Source organism: Oryzias latipes, chromosome 6 (assembly GCF_053564925.1).
Source record: "Oryzias latipes strain Hd-rR chromosome 6, Olatipes_Hd-rR_3.1".
In the NCBI taxonomy this organism is placed as follows: domain Eukaryota; kingdom Metazoa; phylum Chordata; class Actinopteri; order Beloniformes; family Adrianichthyidae; genus Oryzias; species Oryzias latipes.
In genome coordinates, this window is record NC_136242.1 from 30,247,438 (window position 1) to 30,267,966 (window position 20,529).

A 20,529-nucleotide genomic window follows, 5' to 3' on the forward strand; every position below is an offset into this window, starting at 1 on the left:
GGATTGTCTTCAACATTCGCGGTATCGTGGAATATAATTTGAATAAAGATACCAAGAAGGACAATTTTCATACGTCAAATACATAAATATGTTTTTTTTTTAAAAAACGTAAGATTTATATTAGATAACTAACATACATCTATTGCAGATGCCTAGAACATCTCAAACAACTATTTTGCTACTTCATTAGATCTTTACCAATAGTGTTCTGCAAGATATTTTTTTGGTGCCATTTTTTTGGCAAAAGAAAGAGAAACAAGTATGTCTTTTTTGCTTTTTAAGATCATCAAAGATAGTTTTACTGGAAATTGTGTGGGTAAATGAGACAAGAAAAATATCACAACATATGGTCAATAATGCTTTTAAAGATGTAAAGTTTCTGCAGTTTTTCATTCTTCTGTTTTTCTCATTTGGGTTTTTACTTCTAATTTTTAAACGGTTTGTAACTTCACACAAGAAAAACTTTAATTTGTAGTTTATAAAATAACGATTTTGTTTTTAATTCATAATATTAAGTAAGATTTTATAAAGGAGCTCATAAAATCAGAGAGGCTCTGCCTGCTGCACCCAGCACCAATTCATCTCTCCAGTCTCAGACGTCACAGACGACTATCAGTTCTGCAGTGATAAAAACAAGGACAGATGTTTCCTCACAACATGTTTTATGATCTACTGTAAAATCCAGCCCAGTAAACTGATTTTTTTGGAGATCATAAAGACATGCAGGCAAATCCTGTTTCTTCATGTTTCCAGACTGCGACAGGATTTTATAACTCTCTGAGAACAAAGGAGGAGTCCGAACCTTTGATCTGAGACCTAGTGGCACGTGGACCACCCCCTCAGTTTTCATTTCAGAAAACTGCTGCACGTTTTTTGAGGATTGGCTGTTGCTCCCGTAAGGAAACAAACATCTGATCAATCCAAATCTGCATGTAACCTTTAGGAACCTTCAGGAATGCTGCAGTTCCTGAGGTAACTACTGGAAACAAAAGGGAGCACATTCACATTTACTTCAAAATTAAACGGTATACAAAAAAACTGTTTTGAGATTTCACTAGAGGTCATCGTAAAGGGAACAGGTTTTTTGGACAGGTGGGTGGACCCATGAGGTGACCTGACTTATCTCATGGCCAACACCCAATTTCAGGCTTCATATGACCCATGACATCACACATTATTGATTATTATTTATATGGCTAAAACTAGTTCTTTGATGGCACCAAAAGCTTTATGGGCCACATCAAAACATCTCAGCGTCTCATTATTATTTACCTTTCTTAAGTATAAAACTGCAAGGGTCAAAGATTATGCCACAGGGATAAATCCTTTTTAAATGTGGAAAAAAAGCATCATGTTATGTGTAAAAGTAAAAATCCATTTAGCTCAATTCCACAAACTCATCTTCCAGCTTTGAGGCGGTCATGATGAGGCGGCTAAAACATAGGTTAAGTTTGTGTATTTTGATAGTTTAGTAAAAACTCCATAAGGTTCAGAACAGTTACTCAATTTTGTGATGATGTTATGGACCAAGGGTTTTAAACCCCCAATGATTTCTTACTTTTATGTTTTATTTTAGATTTTCAGATGTGGGACTCAGATTTTGACTCAAGATGACGCTGTTGTTAAAGGTCAGAGATCAAATTTATGACAGTCCTGTTGTAGGTCTCAATATTAGCATACATGTGACAGATTCAGTAAACATGTATGAAAGTTACATTTTAAAGAACCAGCTGTTATCAGCTCTTCTTTTTTCAGATAAGAGGTCCAAATTTCATTATCACAAGATAAGAAATCTTAAAGTCCTGATGTCTTGAGAATGATCTGGTTTTCTTGGTAAAACAGAAAACCTTTATCCTTATTTGGAGATCAATAGAACAGCTTGAGAGTTTGTCAGAGAGCCAAAAAACACTAATTGATTAACTTATCATCAATCATTTTTGTCGTGGTTTAACTCAGGGGGAAATTGAGCCAAATTTGTTTGTCAGAAGCAATTTTTAAATCAGCCATTTAAGAAGAAACTTAACAACATTCCGTTATCTCCAAAGAAAATCTGTTTTTTTTGTTATCTGGATGTAACACATTATTTAGATGTGATGTCGAAAAAATGAGCTGTAATTTCATTTCATTATCTTGAGGAACACTTATTTTGAGATAAACAAGCTTTTTTTTTTGGTTATCTCAAAAGAAAAATGAAAAAATGGAATAGATAAACAGATTAGCATTCATTGTTTTGTGGAGAATTTGACTCTCTAGGACCCCCCCCCCCCTTTTATTTGCAAGGATGTCACTGGTGCTACAAAATCAAAATCTAATGTGATTTGAAAGTCTTCTTTAAGCAACATACTTCTGGGTTAAGTAGGCTAATCGGAGTTGCAGTTGTATTGGGCGACAATAACAAAACTAGACATTTTTTAGAGTAACATATCAAACTTCGACTCAAGATGGGGCTAATTAAGAAGGTTAGAGGTCAAATGTACTTCTGATTTCTGGTTGGTCTTGACACAGTATGTATTTTATAATTTTGTGACTGACCAATTAAAATGTAGCGATTGTGTGACCGAAAAGCTTGAGTTTTGTTTTGAGGAGGTGCAGTCGTGTGTAGACTGACAACAAATTAGGAATTGGGCTTTAACCCTTGTGCTATCTTAGATGACCCCACCCTTACATTGACGTGTTCCCCCTACCATGACAAAGGTGGATAAAGGTGGAAACATTTCATGTAATCCATGGACACCAGTCAGGTTCACAAATCATTGAAGAAAAAAGGTTCAGCACACTATCTAGTAGTGGGTCTAGATGACCCAACTCCCAATGTTAAAGTGCCTAGGATAGCACAAGGGTTAAAGATGAATTTCCCAGAAGGAGGCTGAGCTTTGACTGGTGATGCTACTGTTCCTGAAAGTCTAAGCTTTTTGCAGAGAATGTGCACACATTTTTGTGATTGTTTTGTGCAGCCCCTAACACATCAGGAGACTTTGATCAATACAATTACATTACATAGAAAAGTTTATTTATTTCAAATGCTTGCAATTTTCATCAAACTTTGATTTGAATATAACTTTTTGGGAGTTATTTTATGCTTAGCGGATCAAATTTAGGATAAATGGAAAAATATATTCTCATTGTTATAATAACAGAATGGTCTTCACTCCAACTGTACTGACACTTTCACATAGGTATAACCTTATAAACTACATTTTTTTTTATCATGAACCACATTTTATATTTATTATATTAGCCTTTAGGAATTAGATAATCTCATTACAAGAGCATTTATTTTAGTTTTTATGGTGTCAAAAATTGATTTAATATAATCCATTGCAGTTTCTAAAAATATTTGAATAACTTAAAATAAAAGACAATTAATCTTTGAACGTCATGAAATTCATTCTGGTCAAAGTCCCTGCTTTAATATAATAGGTGGGGAGGGAGGGCATTTATGTGTGTGGAGGGGGGGGTTACAACCTGGCTGTTAATGTGTCACCAGTTGATGCTGCCGAGCTACATAAACTGGTCACCCTGCATGCAGTCTGTCAGTGCAGGAGGGGGACACCATGGGGAAGGGTATCTACATTAATAAAGGGGCTGCTATTGGGGGGGTCTTCGTTGCTGCGGCAGCCCTCTCCACCATCATTGCTTTGTCTGTGGTCTACTCTCAGGAACGCTCCAAAACCAACGGAAGCAACGATGCAGGCACCACTGGCCCCACCAACGCCCCCCCCACACAAGCGCCATCCAACGAGCCCTGGGACAAGTACCGGCTGCCCACCAACTTGGTGCCGGACAACTACCATGTGATGCTGTGGCCTCGGCTGAAACCAGATCCAGAGTCTGGACTTTACATCTTCACTGGTAAGAAGCTGGGGGAGAAACCGGCTCAGAACCTGGATCCTCTTTCTGCCACGTCTGAAAGGAGTTTCAGGTTTAAGAGCGAACATGTCAAACCGGACAGAAGCTGAGATGCTCCTGTTCAGACGGCAGGTAGAACAGGTGAACTCTTTGTGCAGAGAATACTTACATCTGCAAGAAACTCTTCATTCCTGCCAATAAGCTGTCTGATGATTATGCTTTCATTTCTGCAAATAAACAGGATTTTATTCCCCTTAATGCTGACAAATACCATTGATCATTTTTACGAACTTTAAATTCTCCATTTTTTACAATTCAATTTTATTGAGAAGCAAATCAACTCTTTCCTTCAACAAAACTTTGGAAAACAAAGCTGAGGATGTGCTGAGTTCAACACAAAAACCAACTTGTGAAGTTCTGATTAAAGAAAACAAAGATGTACATTGGCAAAATTTTGCACCTTAAAGTTCTTTAGTAAAAGATTTATGAACGCAAACTAAAAATAATCTTTTCAAAAAATAATAAAGTCTGAACCAAAACAAGCATTATTTTCTCAAAAATGAACATTTTAGACAAACCAAATAAATTGTAAATCTAAGGACTAAAGTCTACTCTTGACTACAGAAGGAAAATATATTCACAGACTGTGTGCCCTTTTTCTTTTTGCTTCAAACACACCGACTCCCTTGAAGAAGTCAATCTAAATGTTCATCCCGCATGAAAGCTGTCGATTCTTGAAGACCAATATGTACAGTGGCTGTTTGGTCATCCAAATCCAGAATAAATAAAAGTAAACTTCTGCTCCATTCAGGTTTCCCTGTATGATATTTTGTAAAAGTGAAATGCAAAGTAGGGTATTTTGATAAGATTTGATGTAATAAAAATAACAAATAAATATATATAAAAAAAAAAAAACCGAAACCATCAGTTTTGTTGTTTGAAAATAAATTAAATTTTTGTCACCATGACACAGCATTATGCTGTCAATATTTCATAATAACCAATATTTATCTTGGGAATTTTTACAGCTGTAACTACAACAATAAAACAGTAAACTCAAAATATCAATAAAGACATTTTTGCTTCAAAATGATGATGGTGCAAAATGACAAAGATCAATCTAACATGATAACAATCAGGTGATCCCCTCATAAATGTGAGGTGAAAATTCTGCAGGTTAATGATCCACAAGTAGTTATGGTTCCTTCATGGTTCAGAGTCTTTGTGCTGTAACTGGTGGTGACTTGCTATTAAACATAAACCCAAATCTTCACATAAATGTCTGCCTACGTTGGCCTGTGGAGAAGCTAAGCCGCAACTTTGCATTTTTTTATAAAACCTCTGGGTCAGTAAAACCTGAACAGATGTTCTGTGACATAAAACAGGAAGATTTTTCTTTTTTTTTGTATTAAAGGCTGGCATCACACATTGAGGCTTTTAGTGCTGCAGCTTTCACACAAGGCTGTCGAACCAGAATCAAGGCGAGTTGAGCTTCAGCGCTGTGAATGTTGGGTCAATCAGGCTCCATTATGCTTTTCATTCTCTGTTAAGTTTCTTTTTAACCAGCAACTTTAATGCATACACAGCAAAAACAGGCCCCTTAGAAAAAATAAAAAAATCCATAAAATTTGAAAAACTTTCTTTATATAACAACAAAAAAACAACTACCAATTGGGTAAGAAAAATGGACAATGGAAACCAAGAAAAATTTTCCCGAAATACAAGAGTTTTTTTTTATCCTCCTTTTAACTTTTGAGTTTTTGCTGTAGATATGTCTTGAAGGGGACGAGGTTCTGTCTTTATTCAGGACACAAGTTGTTTCATGCAGGGCCGCACCAGCACGCGTCACCTCCATCACTCCTCCTTTCACTACCTGTGGTGCTCCCTTTTAAACTCTAAGCCACGCCTGTTGGGCATTGCTCTCAATTATTGTCCAGCTGGCACCACAGGTAGTAATGTTTAAAACATAAAATACACAAATGCACAAACAATAAAACACGGTGTGGCCCCCCCTCATCGTCTGACAGTGCCACACCGTCACATTGAGTCACAGCAGTTGGACCTAAAATCTTGTTCTTTGAGTCATTTTGGCAGATGATTCTTCAAGGAAGATGATTTTTAATCCAGCTTCTATGACGCAACTTCTAGACAACCACACCTGGATGAATGAGAACCTTAGCAGACATCTCCCCCAAATGTTTCAGTGTCTCATCTGGAGGACTTTGGAACTTTTGGTTAGAATAGAGTCGTATTTGCAGAGCTTCTGTACTCTGATCATCACATCTTTGTTCTGCTTCAGGTGAATCCACTGTGGAGTTTGATTGCGTGGAGGAAACTGATCTGATTCTCATCCACTCCAACAAGCTAAACTACACAAAACTGGAAAATGGTCACTTGGCCAGTCTCACCTCACCCGCTGGGACAGCACCCTCCATCACTGAGTCCAGGATCCAGACAGTCACTCAGTATTTGGTCCTCCGGCTGAACAGTAAACTGCTGAAAGGCCAGCGGTACCAACTTTACACCAAATTCACAGGAGAGCTGGCTGATGACCTGGGAGGTTTCTACAGGAGCGAGTACTTTGAAGGCACAGAAAAGAAGTACGTGAACTTTTGACTACTTACAAAATTAAGATGAAAGAAGCAGCATGTGCAAAATTACCTGAATGTATCAACAAGAACCCTAACCGTAATATCTGAATGGTAACAACCCATTAGTCCAGTATCGGAATAACCCATAATCCAACATTGTTCATAATCTGTGCTGAGAATCAAATCTTGTAAATTTTTTTAGCAATAATAAAAATAAGGTATGCTCAAAGCCTCTGTGGGCAGAAAGGGGTTTTTGCATAGGGCTGATAACAGTTCATGATAATTTTTTTTTAAATGCTCATGTTAAATGAAATAAACCAGGGCAAACAAGACAGTTCTTTTCTCTAGGGGGTCAACAAGGACCACAGGTAACTTTTGATACTTTCATGTCTGAGATTTTTCAAATGAGTTATTATTATCCTCTATTATTTGGAAGTTGGGTCGTAGCATCTGGACTGAAATTCCTATTTCTTAAAATGTTTCATCTCTCCTCCAAGTGGCTTCATTCCTCTTCAACGATATCACCTGGATAAATAAGAATCTTCATTGACATTTTTTTTAATTAAAAAAAGAAATCAATAAAAGGAAAAAAAAGATGAATGGGTAAAAATTGTTGCTGCTTGCAACAATTTGGAACATTGTGTGTATCATCTGTTGCTTCCATGAAAAAAGAGACAGAGAAAAGCATAAAAATCAACCTGGAAATGATTCAAAGATGACTTGAGCTAAAAGTGTGTTCTTTGGCTTTCTATTAACAACATAGTCAGCTATTATTATTGATTAACTGAGCGAGGTGCCAAATTGCCATTTGGAACATTTACAACTCTGTTAATGTTCATCTTTCTGCATATCCTGTCAGGGGTTGCCTTGGCAAAACAATTTTCACTGACTCTCACATTTGGTGAGTTTCAATGCTGGATGCCCTTCCTGACACGACCCTATATTTCATCCACGGTTGGGACCAGCACAGGTAGACTCAGACTGCGGCCCCCATAGTTGGGCTGTAGCATAAATTGTCATGTCTGCAGGGCCCACACTGGAGGGAGCTTATTGTGCCCCCCTGGGGAACAAACCCTGGTTTCCCAGGCGCCCGTCCTGCATGCAACCAACTAAGCATTCCAGCTGCTTCCCACTCTATTGATGAAATTGTAAAATAATTTTGTCATCTAACTTTGAAGGTTTTAGTTATTTTGAAGATGCCATAGATGTGTAAGTTCCTTCCAGACAATGTGCCTAAAAACCATAAGGAACAGATCTAAACCTGCATTTTTCTGACCAAAATTTGGTTTTAATTAACAATTTTACTCAAGGGCAAGTCACTGATTTCCTTTGTGATAAACGTACCTCACAACAGTCTTCAGAATTCTCCTGATGTCAATCCCACTCCTTGTAAAATTTGTCATATTTTGTCCTAAAACCAATTTGTTCTTGGGTATAATAAATGATAAAGATAAATTTGCCAATATTGAACCTTAAGCAAATGTGTTCTCATTCTGTTGTTTTTTCTCTTTGAGATTTTCTGCAACACAACTGTTCCAGAATTAACAAAAAAAGATAAATGTCCCATAAAAAGGGGTTTCTGGAAACTATTTAACCTTTAAGGTTTTATTCCTGAGTTCTCTTTTGAAAACATAAATGCTCTAACATGACTGTTTTGTTCTGTCAGAGTTATTGCAACCACACAGATGCAGCCAACCGATGCCAGAAAGTCCTTCCCCTGCTTTGATGAGCCGGCCATGAAGGCTTATTTCGACATCACGCTGAGGCACGACTTTGGCACTGTGGCTCTGTCCAACGGTGAAGCAACCGGTCAGTTTGACAGCTGGGGTCACAAATAATATATGAAATACAAAATTAAAGAACAAGATAAGATGGCACACTTTATTTAAAAAATGCAATCAACTGGATGCAAAGACAGAATAAACAGACAAATAAACATCATCTGCATAGAACCTGAATGTAGATGAAATAATATCCAAAGTCCTGTTTAGTCCAGTTTATTTTCTTGTTTTGCAGGTACAACCAATGTTACCTCCGATGGGGTTACTGTGCAGCAGACGGTTTTTGCGAGAACTGAGAAGATGTCCACCTATCTGTTGGCGTTCATTGTCTGTGACTATGACTTCATTCACAGCAACGCTAATGGAGTTTTGGTAAATAAAGTGTCTGTTGATCCCATGTGTTTGCTCCTGTCTACATGTCTTCTTTGCTGGTTAGAAATAAAAGTAATTTAAAGCAGTATTTTTACATTAGAATGGAGGAAATTGGCTGTTTACATTGTTAAACATAAACTCCAGATTGTTTCTTTATTTGTCCAACAACCAAATGTGGCCTGATCATCTCATCAAGTGGAAAACTGGACTCAAAGACAGAATAGACGGACAAATTAACATAATCTGCACAGAAGCTAAATATCGATGAAATTCTTTCTTTTTTGACTGATGACAAGGCAAAACAAAACTGTTCAACAGAAAAACTTTTACTTTTCTTTAAAGACTTGAGGAACATTGGGAAGTCTTAGAGGGGAAGAAACTTCTGCTACGTTTGAACATGCTCTAGGAAAATCAATATTGTGTGTTTTCTTTATTTTTAGATCCGCATATTTGCTCGCAAGCCCGCCATTGCTGCCGGCCAAGGGGACTACGCCCTGAACATAACCGGTCCCATCTTAACATTCTTTGAAGGTTACTACAACTCCAGCTACCCCTTGCCTAAGTCTGGTGAGTCAAGCACAAAGACATTTTTGTCTCTACATTCCTGTGCAACACTGACCCTAGAACCACAACTTTAGCCTCAGAAACAACTTTGTGCCAATGGGAGTCTTATTTTCTGGAACCCGATATTGAGGGAGGCACTCATCAGCAGAAGTACACCAAAGTTTCAGGACTGACTAAATACAAAAACCCCAAAACACATCCAGTTGTTTTATTAGTATATTTGTTTGATTTTTTAATGATTTAACTTCACTGACATTTGTCTTTGTATTTTTCGATTGAGCGATGACTCCACTCATTGGTCTTTTCTTATCAGAATGTGAACTCCTCCTGTTCCAATGCCTTTTTGTTTGTGGGTTTTTATGATATTCTTCCGTTTTTAAGATCAGCGTTCTTCACTTCCGGCTCACATTTACGGTCATCACCCGTGTTTTACTGTCAACTCGTTTAAATGATTTACTTTTATTGGTTTGAGATTTGCTTTTGCTCTGATCTTTATGGGGAATGAAAACCCTCCTTCCCCTGTTCAATGCCTTCTACTCATGTGAAAGTGTTTCTTGATGCTTCTCCTTCAGATTCTTCGGTCCCAAACTGATAAACTCTGTCCATGTGATGTTCTTTACTTTGGGATTAAACGCATTTAATTAAAGATTTCTTGAAATTCGACAAAAAAGAACTGGAGGTTTTCTCTGTTTCTAAAAAACAAAATTTTACTGTTTCATTGACTTTTTCTTCTTTTTAAATGTTTCCAATTCTTTTTTTATTACTTGTTTCCAAAGTGGTGCTTTAACATTTATATGGTAAATGTATCGCACTTTTCTACCTTCTTTGAAGGTCCCAAAGTGCTTTACAGTCACTGTCCCATTCACACACTGTTGGCGGCTCCGCTGACCAACACTGGCGCCAACCTTCCACCAGAGGCAAGGTGGGGTTCAGTGTCAAGGGTGGGAATCAAACCTGCAATCTTCTAATCAGAGGTCAACCGCCTTACAGCCACCCGTGATTTGAAGACAGATAAACCAAGGAGGATTCAAAACAGAGATTGAAATGTGTGACTCCTGATTTGACAATGCTGTTTAGAAATGCTGTACTTTGATTTTGGAGGTTTGTTAAGGTGTTCTGACCTGCAGATATCTAAACTTAATGAACATTTCTGTTCCACTGCAGATCAGATAGCTATTCCAGATTTTAATGCTGGTGCCATGGAGAACTGGGGTCTGATCACATACCGAGAGACAGCGCTTCTGTACGACGAAGCATTCTCCTCTAACTCCAACAAGGAAAGGATAGCAACCATCATTGCTCATGAGCTGGCTCACATGGTAAGCTGGGGCAGATGGTAGTCTCTTAATTCCAATTCCCCCCTCCAAAAAACTCCAAACAACTGTCAAAAAATCTAATACTTTTAGAACTTTCAGTGAACAAACTTGACTTACTCCTAAAACCAAATCAAAAGTTGGTCTTTGATATTTTTGGGGTTTAAATTTAGAGTTTTATATCATGGCCTTGTTGCATTTTCCTCATGGAGGAGAAACAGAAAGCTGATTAAGCTCAAAATTGTATTTATGTGTATTTCTTTATTTAAATTGTTGAGAATCAGGAACAGATGACAAAATGCAGTTAGAAAAAGAGCTTATTTGTAATTCAGAAATTTCGCTGAGCAGACCACAAGTTTAGCTTGAACAGAGAGCTCTCAGCAACAGGGAGGGGAAGGGGAGATGGGGTTGCTCCATGGCACTGGTCCCGACCACAACTCAGAGGCAAACTTCAAATGAACTACCACCGTTCTGCAGCATAAGTTTTATTAAATCTGGACAAAAATGGCATAATCATCATATATATATAGATATAGATATATATATGACAATGATATATATATATATATATATATATTTTTTTATATATATTTTAAAAACCTCAACAGATGATAAGAGTGTGTCTTAAGTAGTAGTGTTAAGTAGTAAATATAAAAACATCAGTCAATTTGAGGTCTATATGTTTGAGTTTTGCAAAAAGTTTACTGCGAATTCTCACTATTTAAAGACAGCTACGAACAGTGTTTCTTTCAAAACCTATGTGACTGACTCAAAGAGCTTGGAGTGCAGAGGAGTCCTTACGCAATCTCAGAAGTGTTGTTATGGACCTGGAAAGCTGTAAATGAGGTTCAGGTCAATTAAGCAAAGTTACACATCTCAAGTCCACTTCTTTAGTCCTTGTTGGGTGGTATCCATTTCTTTTCTCTATTTCAGCCATTTGAATGTTTGTCTTTAGTGGTGTCCTCTGCTCTTCCTTTAGTGGTTTGGTAACCTGGTCACGCTGCGCTGGTGGAACGATTTGTGGCTGAATGAAGGGTTTGCGTCATATGTTGAGTACTTGGGGGCAAACCGTGCCGAGCCCGGCTGGAATGTGGTAAGGCTCTGCCCATGCATGGCCTCTGTCCCCTCAGGGGTCAATGGAGCCCTAAACTCAACATCTACTTTCCCCTGACAGGCAGACCTGATAGTACTGAACGACGTCCACAGAGTTTTTGCCGTTGATGCTCTGGCGTCTTCTCACCCTCTGTCCTCTAAAGAGGAGGACATCCAGAAACCAGAGCAGATCAGTGAGCTGTTTGATTCCATCACATACAGCAAGGTGAGAAATCTGCTACAAAGTAAGAACCAGTGATTAACAACCCTAAGACCAAATTCTGCAGTTTGGCTCAAGAATAACTACTTTGTTTTGTTAATTATCTGAAAGTACTTGCTGATAAAAATGCCATTATAAAAATATATTGCATTTACAGCACTTATATTTGTGTTTTAAGATAAGGGATCTGCTCTCGGTGTTAATTATCAACTGAAACATGTTTTTTCAGGGAGCCTCTGTCCTCCGGATGCTGTCAGACTTCCTGACTGAAGATGTTTTCACCAAAGGGCTTCAGGTAAAAACCCCGACCTGCTGAAAAACACTGCTGTGGCTTAAAAACTGCTTTTATTGATAAGTAAAACTTCTTCTGTACTAAATCTTCTTTGTTTTAGACAGTTTACATTTTTCTCCTGACAATGACAAAGCTGAAAGAAAAAAGTAAAATCACCTCATATTCATGTTATATAGCATGTTTTTAACTGTTTTACAGCTTTTCTTAAACAGAGTTTTTAAAAATGAAATGAAAAGGTTTATTTATGAGTCTCTAATGACACAAAACAATTGAAGGGAGAGCCACCTTCTGCATCCTGACTTCTTTTACGACTTCTTAAAACTCTCAGAAAAGATCATTCACACATTACGACGGTGCGAAGGTTCACTTTCAATAATTATTGACATTTAAAATGTCTACTCTGCTGTCCAGACCCGTGACTGAGACTTTTAAATTCAATAAATCAAAGTCTTACTTGAGCTTGGAACAATTTTCTTCTGGGCTTTTAAAAAAGTATTTTGAATTTTAAAAATTGTTAGCTAATTAAAAACAAACTAACAAACCAATAAATACATAGATTTAATTAAATAAATATATAAACTGCAGCCACGTTTGGCCCCATGGGTTAAATTCTGATGCTGGTTATACTTGAACACATTAGTATTTTGCGATTTTTTGCTATAAAAGGCTTTTCTAGGCTCAGTTGGGTCCTGGTTCCTGCACGTGGTTTTTGATTGTACTGTTTCCTGTGTGTTCGGCAGACCTACCTGAAGGAGTTTGCTTTTGGAAGCACCGTCTACACAGACCTGTGGAAGCATCTGCAAACTGTGCGTCCTCCTTTGTTTCTCTTTTAAACGAACTCTCTTAAAGGTTTGAATCCAAAGTCAGAGTCATCAATTACTGATCCATGCCAGAAAAAGTATCCTGTTGAATTTGTTTTCTCAGAAAGCTTTAAGAATCTTCCTGCTGTTTTCTAATTTTAGCTAATTTTGTTGTTTTTAAGTCAGAAATTCACTTCCACAGTTGTCGTGAAAATGAATAAGAAAAATACATAAAACACAAGACATAGTGTACAATAATTGAAAATTGTTTTTTTCCCATTTTGTTTAGTTCATCCCTGTACTAATGAAGTTGTAATAACTTTACATTATTAATAGCCAAGTTTGATGTTTTTTCTGCTTCCTTAGGCTGCGGAAGACAATAAAGTAGACCTCCCCACCAACATTGACACCATCATGAACACCTGGGTGCTGCAGATGGGTTTTCCCGTGGTCACCATCGACACGACGACCGGCACCATTTCCCAGCAACACTTTCTGCTTGATCCAGATTCTGTGTCCCCTCCTTCATCCCCCTTCAAGTATATATGCTTTATATTATGCTCACCAATACTTGTCTCAAACTGCACAAAACATTTTTGGAGAAACTCTTCAAAACAGCAGAATGTATTCGTGAAACGAGGTTGTTTTCCTGAACTTCTCTGAGAGCATCAGCTCCTCTGAAGGTTCATTTAGCCCTTACATGTGCTGACTGACTCATATGTTTCTCTGCCGCAGCTATGAGTGGATTGTTCCCATCAGGTGGATAAAGACAGGGGTAGTTCAGCCCCCCAAGTGGCTGCAGAAAAAATCAGGTACAATCCATAGTGGAAGAAAAAAGCTTTTCTCTTGTGCATCTAAAGTCACATTCATCTGTCTTCGGTGGAGTCCAACCTTTAAAATGTATGAGCAAATAAGAAAATGCACATTTTAATTCATTTTAATTTTAAAGTGAGGAAGTAAAATGTAAACAGAAAAAGTATTTGTGTCTCCTTCTATAACCTTTTTAAAAAAAAAAATAAAGTTAAACCACTGGCAGTTCTACATTGAATAACTCCTCGGATAAGACTCTTACCATAGCGGCGCAGATTTTCCTCTCTCCAAGCACTAAGACCACGCCCCCTTTTAACTGCCACCCCACCCCAAGCAGCCACCCATGCTGCTCATGCCTAAAACTGCTATTGCTGGTGACTAACTGCACAATTCTCCTGCAGACACCATAGCTGAGATGCAGACAACAGGTGCCGACTGGGTGCTGGCCAACCTGAATGTAGTGGGATACTACAGGGTCAACTATGACTCAAACAACTGGAACAAGCTGCTGGGTGTTCTCAGCACCAGCCATACGGTAAGAAGCTGAAGACCGCTTTCTGTCTTTCAGATCTGACCTTATGTGACATTTTTACTTTAATTTAAGACCATCCCAGTGATCAACAGAGCCCAGCTGGTGGATGACTCCTTCAATTTGGCCAGGTACAGCTTTTTTAGTTGACCACATTCACTGTGATGATTTTTCTCTTTGGGTCCACTGGCTTTTAAGAAGATACCAAGTTCTATAAACGTCAGGAAATATGTTAAAAAAAGGAAGAAAATTTTGAACTGATAACAGCAAAGATTTGTTCTTCTCAGAGCAAAGATCATCCCAACAGTTCAGGCTCTTGAAACCACCAAATACCTGAACCTGGAGAGGGACTACATGCCATGGCAATCGGCCATCAACAACCTGAACTTTTTCTACCTGATGTTTGATCGCACTGAGGTCTACGGCCCCATGCAGGTGAGATTTTCACTGCAGCACCTGCAGTTACTAAGCTTGGCCATGAATCAAATCCCATTCATTTTCACGTACACATATACATAATACAATCCACTGTTTCCAATAAAAGTACAGAAGGAAAGGTTTGAGAGAAGAAACAAAAAATAAATAAATACACCTGCGTGAATTCACATCTGTCTCTGTGTTTCTTAGACTTACCTGAACCAAAAGGTTACTCCATTGTTTGAACACTTCAAGACGGTAACAGAAAACTGGATCAAGGTTCCAGATGATCACTTGGACCAGTGAGTATACACAATACATTGAAAAGCCTTATTGGTTTCCTTTCTGACAACTAAATTGCATCATTTTGGAAAAATAGTTGAACCCAAAGAAGAAGATCCACACCTGCAAAAACCGTCGGACAGTAAAATCAACCATTTCCCTGCAGTGTTTATTACTTATTAGTAGTTATTGAGCAGCATGAATTTCAGTGCTATTCTGTCACTGATGGCAGACGTGATGCTGCTCCCTCTTCTCTTTCAATGTATGATTCTTAGGATCATTAAAATATGGACAAATTAACAAAACAGAAGTGCAAATTCTGCTCTAGAAAAGCTTCACATGCCACCAGGTTTCTCTGGTCAATGCAGTTAACTTGACCTCAGTTTTAATTACAATGAAAACATCTAAAATAGACATTTACCTTTAAATGACAGCTGTAATCCCATACTCATGTGTGTATGTTTTCATTTCAGCATTTCACTGCAGTAATTCTCCAAACTACCTTGAGTTTGAGTTAAAAACTTGTTTGCAGGTTCTCTGAACCTGATAGTTCCTTGGTTTCCAATATTAATGGTTCCCTGTATTGTCTAGATACAACCAAGTGAACGCCATCAGCATGGCATGCAAGACAGGCTTGACTGAGTGCACAGACCTGGTCAAGACTTGGTTCTCCAACTGGATGACCACCGACGTCAACAGGTGAAATTTTACACAATCACTAACAGGGCTGGGTGTTACTCTGCCATTTGTACTTGCAGGTGCATTTGCATTAAAACGGTTTTAATGAAAACATACAGTAAATGGCGAATACTTATATAGTGCCTTTCTTCCTACAAGGACAAAGCGCTTTACAGTCACAGACCCATTCACCCAATATTACGATCATGGGTCGACCGCCTTACCGCTGCACCACGGCCGCCCCAGTGCAAACCAAAGCAACTGATCAGGCATATGTATCCAAAAAAGTTAGAAATGCTTTGATCCATCCATCTGTTTCCATGTGGTTATCCAGCTGACCATCCATCCCTTCATCCATCTGCCTGCTCACTTGTCTATCACTAAATTCTTTTGCTAATTCATCCTTTGCTCCATCCATCCTTCCATCCATCCATCCATCCATCCTTCCATCCATCCATCCACCCATCCATCCATCCATCCATCCATCCATCCATCCATCCATCCATCCATCCATCCATCCATCCATCCTTCCATCCATCCACCCACCCATCCATCCATCCATCCATCCATCCATCCATCCATCCATCCATCCATCCATCCATCCATATATCCATCCATCCATCCATCCATCAGTTCGTCTATCTATTCCTATCTCCAACTATTCATCCCTCCATCCATCCATCTGTTTACCCCTCCATCCCTCCCTAAATCTTCCATCTGTCCATCCATCCAATCATTCTTCTATCCATTCATCCAATCATCTTTCGTTCCCTTTTTTGTCCTGTGCAGGGTTGCTGGAGCCTATCACAACCACTTAGCCAGTCCATTCCAGCATATGTGTTAGTATCAGATCTGTTATTGCTTGTGTGTCAATTCTGCATCCACCAATTTTTACAGATCATAGATCACTCCATCAGAGGAAGGCCCTCTCAGTTACGATTGCTTCATACACATCCACAACTAAGACATGACAAAATCTTTGGATGAATGGAGCTCTTCTAATTAAACATCCTCAGGTTAAATTACCAGAACACTTCTCACCTAAAGTCCACTAAAACACTCCACCCACCCTAAGAACCTGAGTTATTTTTTCACCCTCCACCACCAAAGACAAAAACTAGATCATTCAGCACCTTGTTGGCTACAGCCAGACCCCAATGCATCAGACCAAGAACAACTAAGAGGTGCCCCTTATATCCACACCCAAGTCTTCAGTTGAGATGCCCTCTTGAACAAACCCAGGATTGGCATTTAAATGTTAAATTTACATTTTAAAATTTTCATCATGTCATCTCTCTCCAGCATCCACCCCAACCTGCGCTCCACTGTATACTGTAATGCCATCGCAGCAGGCGGCGCTAATGAGTGGGACTTTGCCTGGAATAAATTTAAAGAAGCAACTATTGCCATTGAAGCGGATAAACTTCGAGCTGCACTGGCCTGCACCAAAGAACCCTGGCTCCTGAACAGGTCAGCTCGCCACAAAGAATCATCACACCATCCTCACCTCTAGACACTTCTCACTCTCCATCTACCTTTGCAGGTACCTGGAGTACACTCTGGACCCTGAAAAGATTCGCAAGCAGGATGCTACCTCCACCATCGTCTACATCGCCAGAAATGTGATTGGTCAGTCTCTGGCATGGGACTTTATAAGGGCTCACTGGTCATACATCTTTAATGAGTGAGTACAACACAAAGCAGAGTATATTTAATATAAATCAGGTCTCAAGCCCTAACTTGCTTTAATATAAAATAAGATAGATATGATGAGATATGCCTTTGTTGTCACTGTCCGCATGCAGAATAAGATTAATAGCAGTCACTGTATCAGTGAAGAAAAAGATATCTACAAAATATAAACATATCGATTTTGCGCAAAAAATAATCATTTGTAAAAATGTGTATTGCACTTAAAAATAATTGAGAGAATCAAAGCCATTTGACAATGAGGAGATAAGAAAAAGTTAGAAGAGAAGAAAAATCTGAATAAACAGATTTACATGTGCATACACACACACACACACAAAACTTTAAACAAATGATTATAAATGATTTTATATACACACATACACACACACACACCCACACACACACACACACAAACACACACGCCTCTCAGAGGGCAACGACAAACAGATCAGTTGTGGGATGTGAACAGCCTTTGATGATGTCAATATCTATCCTTATTTCCTTTCACAGGTATGGTGGAGGCTCGTTTTCCTTCTCAAACCTTATTAGTGGAGTCACTGAACGCTTTTCCACTGAATTTGAACTTCAGCAGGTAAGACACACTTAGACATTTTTCTGATATTCGTTTTCTTTTGTTTTTGTTATGCTCACTTTAGGTCATAAATGTTGAAAACAAATCAAATTTTGTATATATTTTAGTCAAATTTGTTCCTTTAGGATAAGATGTAAATGACCAAAAATGACCCTGTTGACCATGATTATTGACTCATACCCATACTGCAGATTTGATCTTACGGTGCATTATTTGAAGGTTGGATTGGGGGAAACCAAATGGCTCCAGAGTGTGACTGTACTTTAGGGGTTGGGTCAAATGTAGATAACCAATTTTGCTCACTCAGGTGTTGTTGAGCCAGATACCCGTTCTTATCAGAGGGTATAAAACCTGAAAATGAACTCTAAATATTATGACGTTACTGTCTAACATCGTCGGAGAACAGGAAGTCCCATGAGTGCAGACGTTCTGCCAAACGTCCGGTTATACCGGAACAAACATGTTTTGGTATGATGTTAAGGAAGGAATGGACTGCAGGCCTATAAATGGAACAGGATACAGACAGTGACGCTCCTCTACGCCTGTGTTCTTCTGTTCCTCCTCTGATTTTATGTTTTTGTCTGCTTGGCTGTTTTCTTCCATTCTTCTGCTCTATCTCACTTTACGTTGTTGTCTGACTTCTTGCATAAGATTCTTTACTGTTTTGTACTTTCATAAATAATTGGATTTCAGTGGACCAAACTTCAGCCTATTCTCTTCCTCAAAAGTGTGTGATGTTTAGTGTGACGAACTTTGACCGTAACTTCATCTGTTTCCATTTTGCCATGACAAACACAAAAGTTGCTTTTTAGGTCTAATTTGTCCTTTTTTTTGCACAAAACTTGACTCATTTAAGTTTGACTCCATAAGGAGCTGTTTGTGCGACCTTTAAAATCGTTGACCTGACAGCCTGTTTTTTTACATTCTTTCAGCTGAGGCAGTTCAAGGAGGACAATGCGGGAGTTGGGTTTGGCTCAGGAACGCTAGCAGTGGACCAGGCTATGGAAAGAACCCAAGCAAACATAAAATGGGTCGCAGAAAACAAGAATAATGTTCTTGACTGGTTAACAAGTCCATCTGCATTTTAAATTAAACCCTTTTTCCTTGTTTTTCCTAGATTTATATGGATTTGCTATAATCCTAGAACAAATTTTTTAACGTTGTCACATTAAACACAAATTGTCTTTGTACATTTTGTTTTGTAATTTATTTAAAAAAAAGAAACAATATCATTTATGAATTAACATTTTTAAAACTCATTTAACATCAAATAAGAATTTATATAAAAAATGTAAATCTTTTATTGATTTTTATCCTTAAAAATTCATTATTTTTTTTAATGAATTATGAAAGCAGTCATTAAGTATTTATTGATTAGCACTGTTCTGGTTATGACCGCTGTTTTTATAATATTATTATGAAAGATTTGCATGATGCATATAGAGAAACACGCGTCATTTATTCAAACAATTTGGTTTTGAAAAAAACACTAGACCTGTGGCAGCCTGAACCCGAATCTTTTTAATATTATTGTTTGTTTTGTCTTGTAATCATAAAGGAGAAGATATTTAAAGTGATGTCTTTCAGCTATTGTATATCATGTTTCATACATTTTTGTACAATAAATACACTGGTCTTTTGAAACAATGCTTGAAACATAGTAAAAGTTTAACTCTAAGATAAAGTACAATAAAGGTTTTGTTGTAATGTGTTTGTCTGAAAGCTTGTATTTGACATGTTTTCCTCAATATTGAGACGGTTATTGTCTGTTATAGTTTTTGCTTATAATCTATAATTTTATAGTCTAAAAAAATATAGTCTTAATCAAATATTACTTGGTTTCACACTCTCCTCCTTACAGTGCACCTAACATTGTGGCAGAGCCAGGTAAGTTGATATTTCAGACAAATTGTTCAATTTGGTAAAGATTGCAGCCATACACTCAAATGTTGCAAAAATGTTTAATGTCTATTTGCCCCAGTCTCAAAGATTTTTCAAAGATTCTAAGGTACATCCACGCCACATTTGATGCTTGTACTATAAAACACATGATTATTTGAAGAACTGGCTTCACTATTGGCCTACTTTAAAAATGGGAAATTCTGAACTGAATTCTGAATTAACTGAAAACTGCTCTACCTCTAATCATAACTGCCCCAAGAAAATATTGTAAAAAGCTAATCTGATATGCCTGAGTCTACTAATATTCCTGGGTCTACTTTTACCTGAGTCTACTAGTATACCTGAGCTAAAATGTCACATTTTTTATGCATCACACATTTCTTTTCACCATGTTATATAAATAAGATGGGATTTTAAGGTAAAAATGTTTTTGTATTTTAATGTTATCCAGTAAAATGTTTGAAGATATTGTAGAATATCTCTGGTCTGGTCTGTTTTCCTCAGAAAATATTCAGGGCTCATTATGATTCATAAACCATCTCAGGCATCTAAAATTTGAATTTAAACTTCCCATCCCAATCATCTTGTGATCCATTTTCAAAGCATTCCCAGAGGTCTTTTACTAAGGATTATGTTGTTTTTAGCCCAATTTTTAAAAAAAAGTCTTGTTCAGTAGGGCATAGTTATTGCAGAGCGGCAGTAGTCCATTATTTTTTACCTGTGAGTTGTGGGTAGAACTGTTGGCATGGTGTA

General features: G+C 37.9%; 1 protein-coding gene across 1 annotated transcript; it reads left to right on the plus strand.

Annotated features, from left to right (window-relative positions):
- Window positions 1–3,497: 3,497 nt before the first annotated feature.
- On the plus strand, window positions 3,498–19,581 carry LOC101159739 (aminopeptidase N). Its single transcript, XM_004069775.5, has 21 exons — window positions 3,498–3,852; window positions 6,149–6,449; window positions 8,107–8,249; window positions 8,457–8,593; window positions 9,034–9,160; window positions 10,322–10,476; window positions 11,450–11,563; window positions 11,645–11,788; window positions 12,012–12,077; window positions 12,815–12,880; window positions 13,241–13,413; window positions 13,610–13,686; window positions 14,086–14,219; window positions 14,289–14,344; window positions 14,501–14,648; window positions 14,841–14,932; window positions 15,504–15,611; window positions 16,893–17,060; window positions 17,134–17,274; window positions 17,793–17,874; window positions 18,807–19,581. The coding sequence occupies exons 1-21, from the start codon at window positions 3,555–3,557 to the stop codon at window positions 18,960–18,962; spliced, it is 2,886 nt and encodes a 961-aa protein (XP_004069823.1). The 5' UTR covers window positions 3,498–3,554; the 3' UTR covers window positions 18,963–19,581.
- The last annotated feature ends 948 nt before the right edge of the window (window positions 19,582–20,529 follow it).

What these genes read in the sequence shown, in the direction of transcription:
- LOC101159739 (XM_004069775.5), top strand. Translation starts at nt 3,555, where the DNA reads ATGGGGAAGGGTATCTACATTAATAAAGGGGCTGCTATTGGGGGGGTC. An exon ending in GTCCAACGGTGAAGCAACCG is followed by an intron (nt 8,250 to 8,456) that starts GTCAGTTTGACA and finishes CTTGTTTTGCAG; the next exon opens with GTACAACCAATGTTACCTCC. An exon ending in CTCATGAGCTGGCTCACATG is followed by an intron (nt 10,477 to 11,449) that starts GTAAGCTGGGGC and finishes CTCTTCCTTTAG; the next exon opens with TGGTTTGGTAACCTGGTCAC.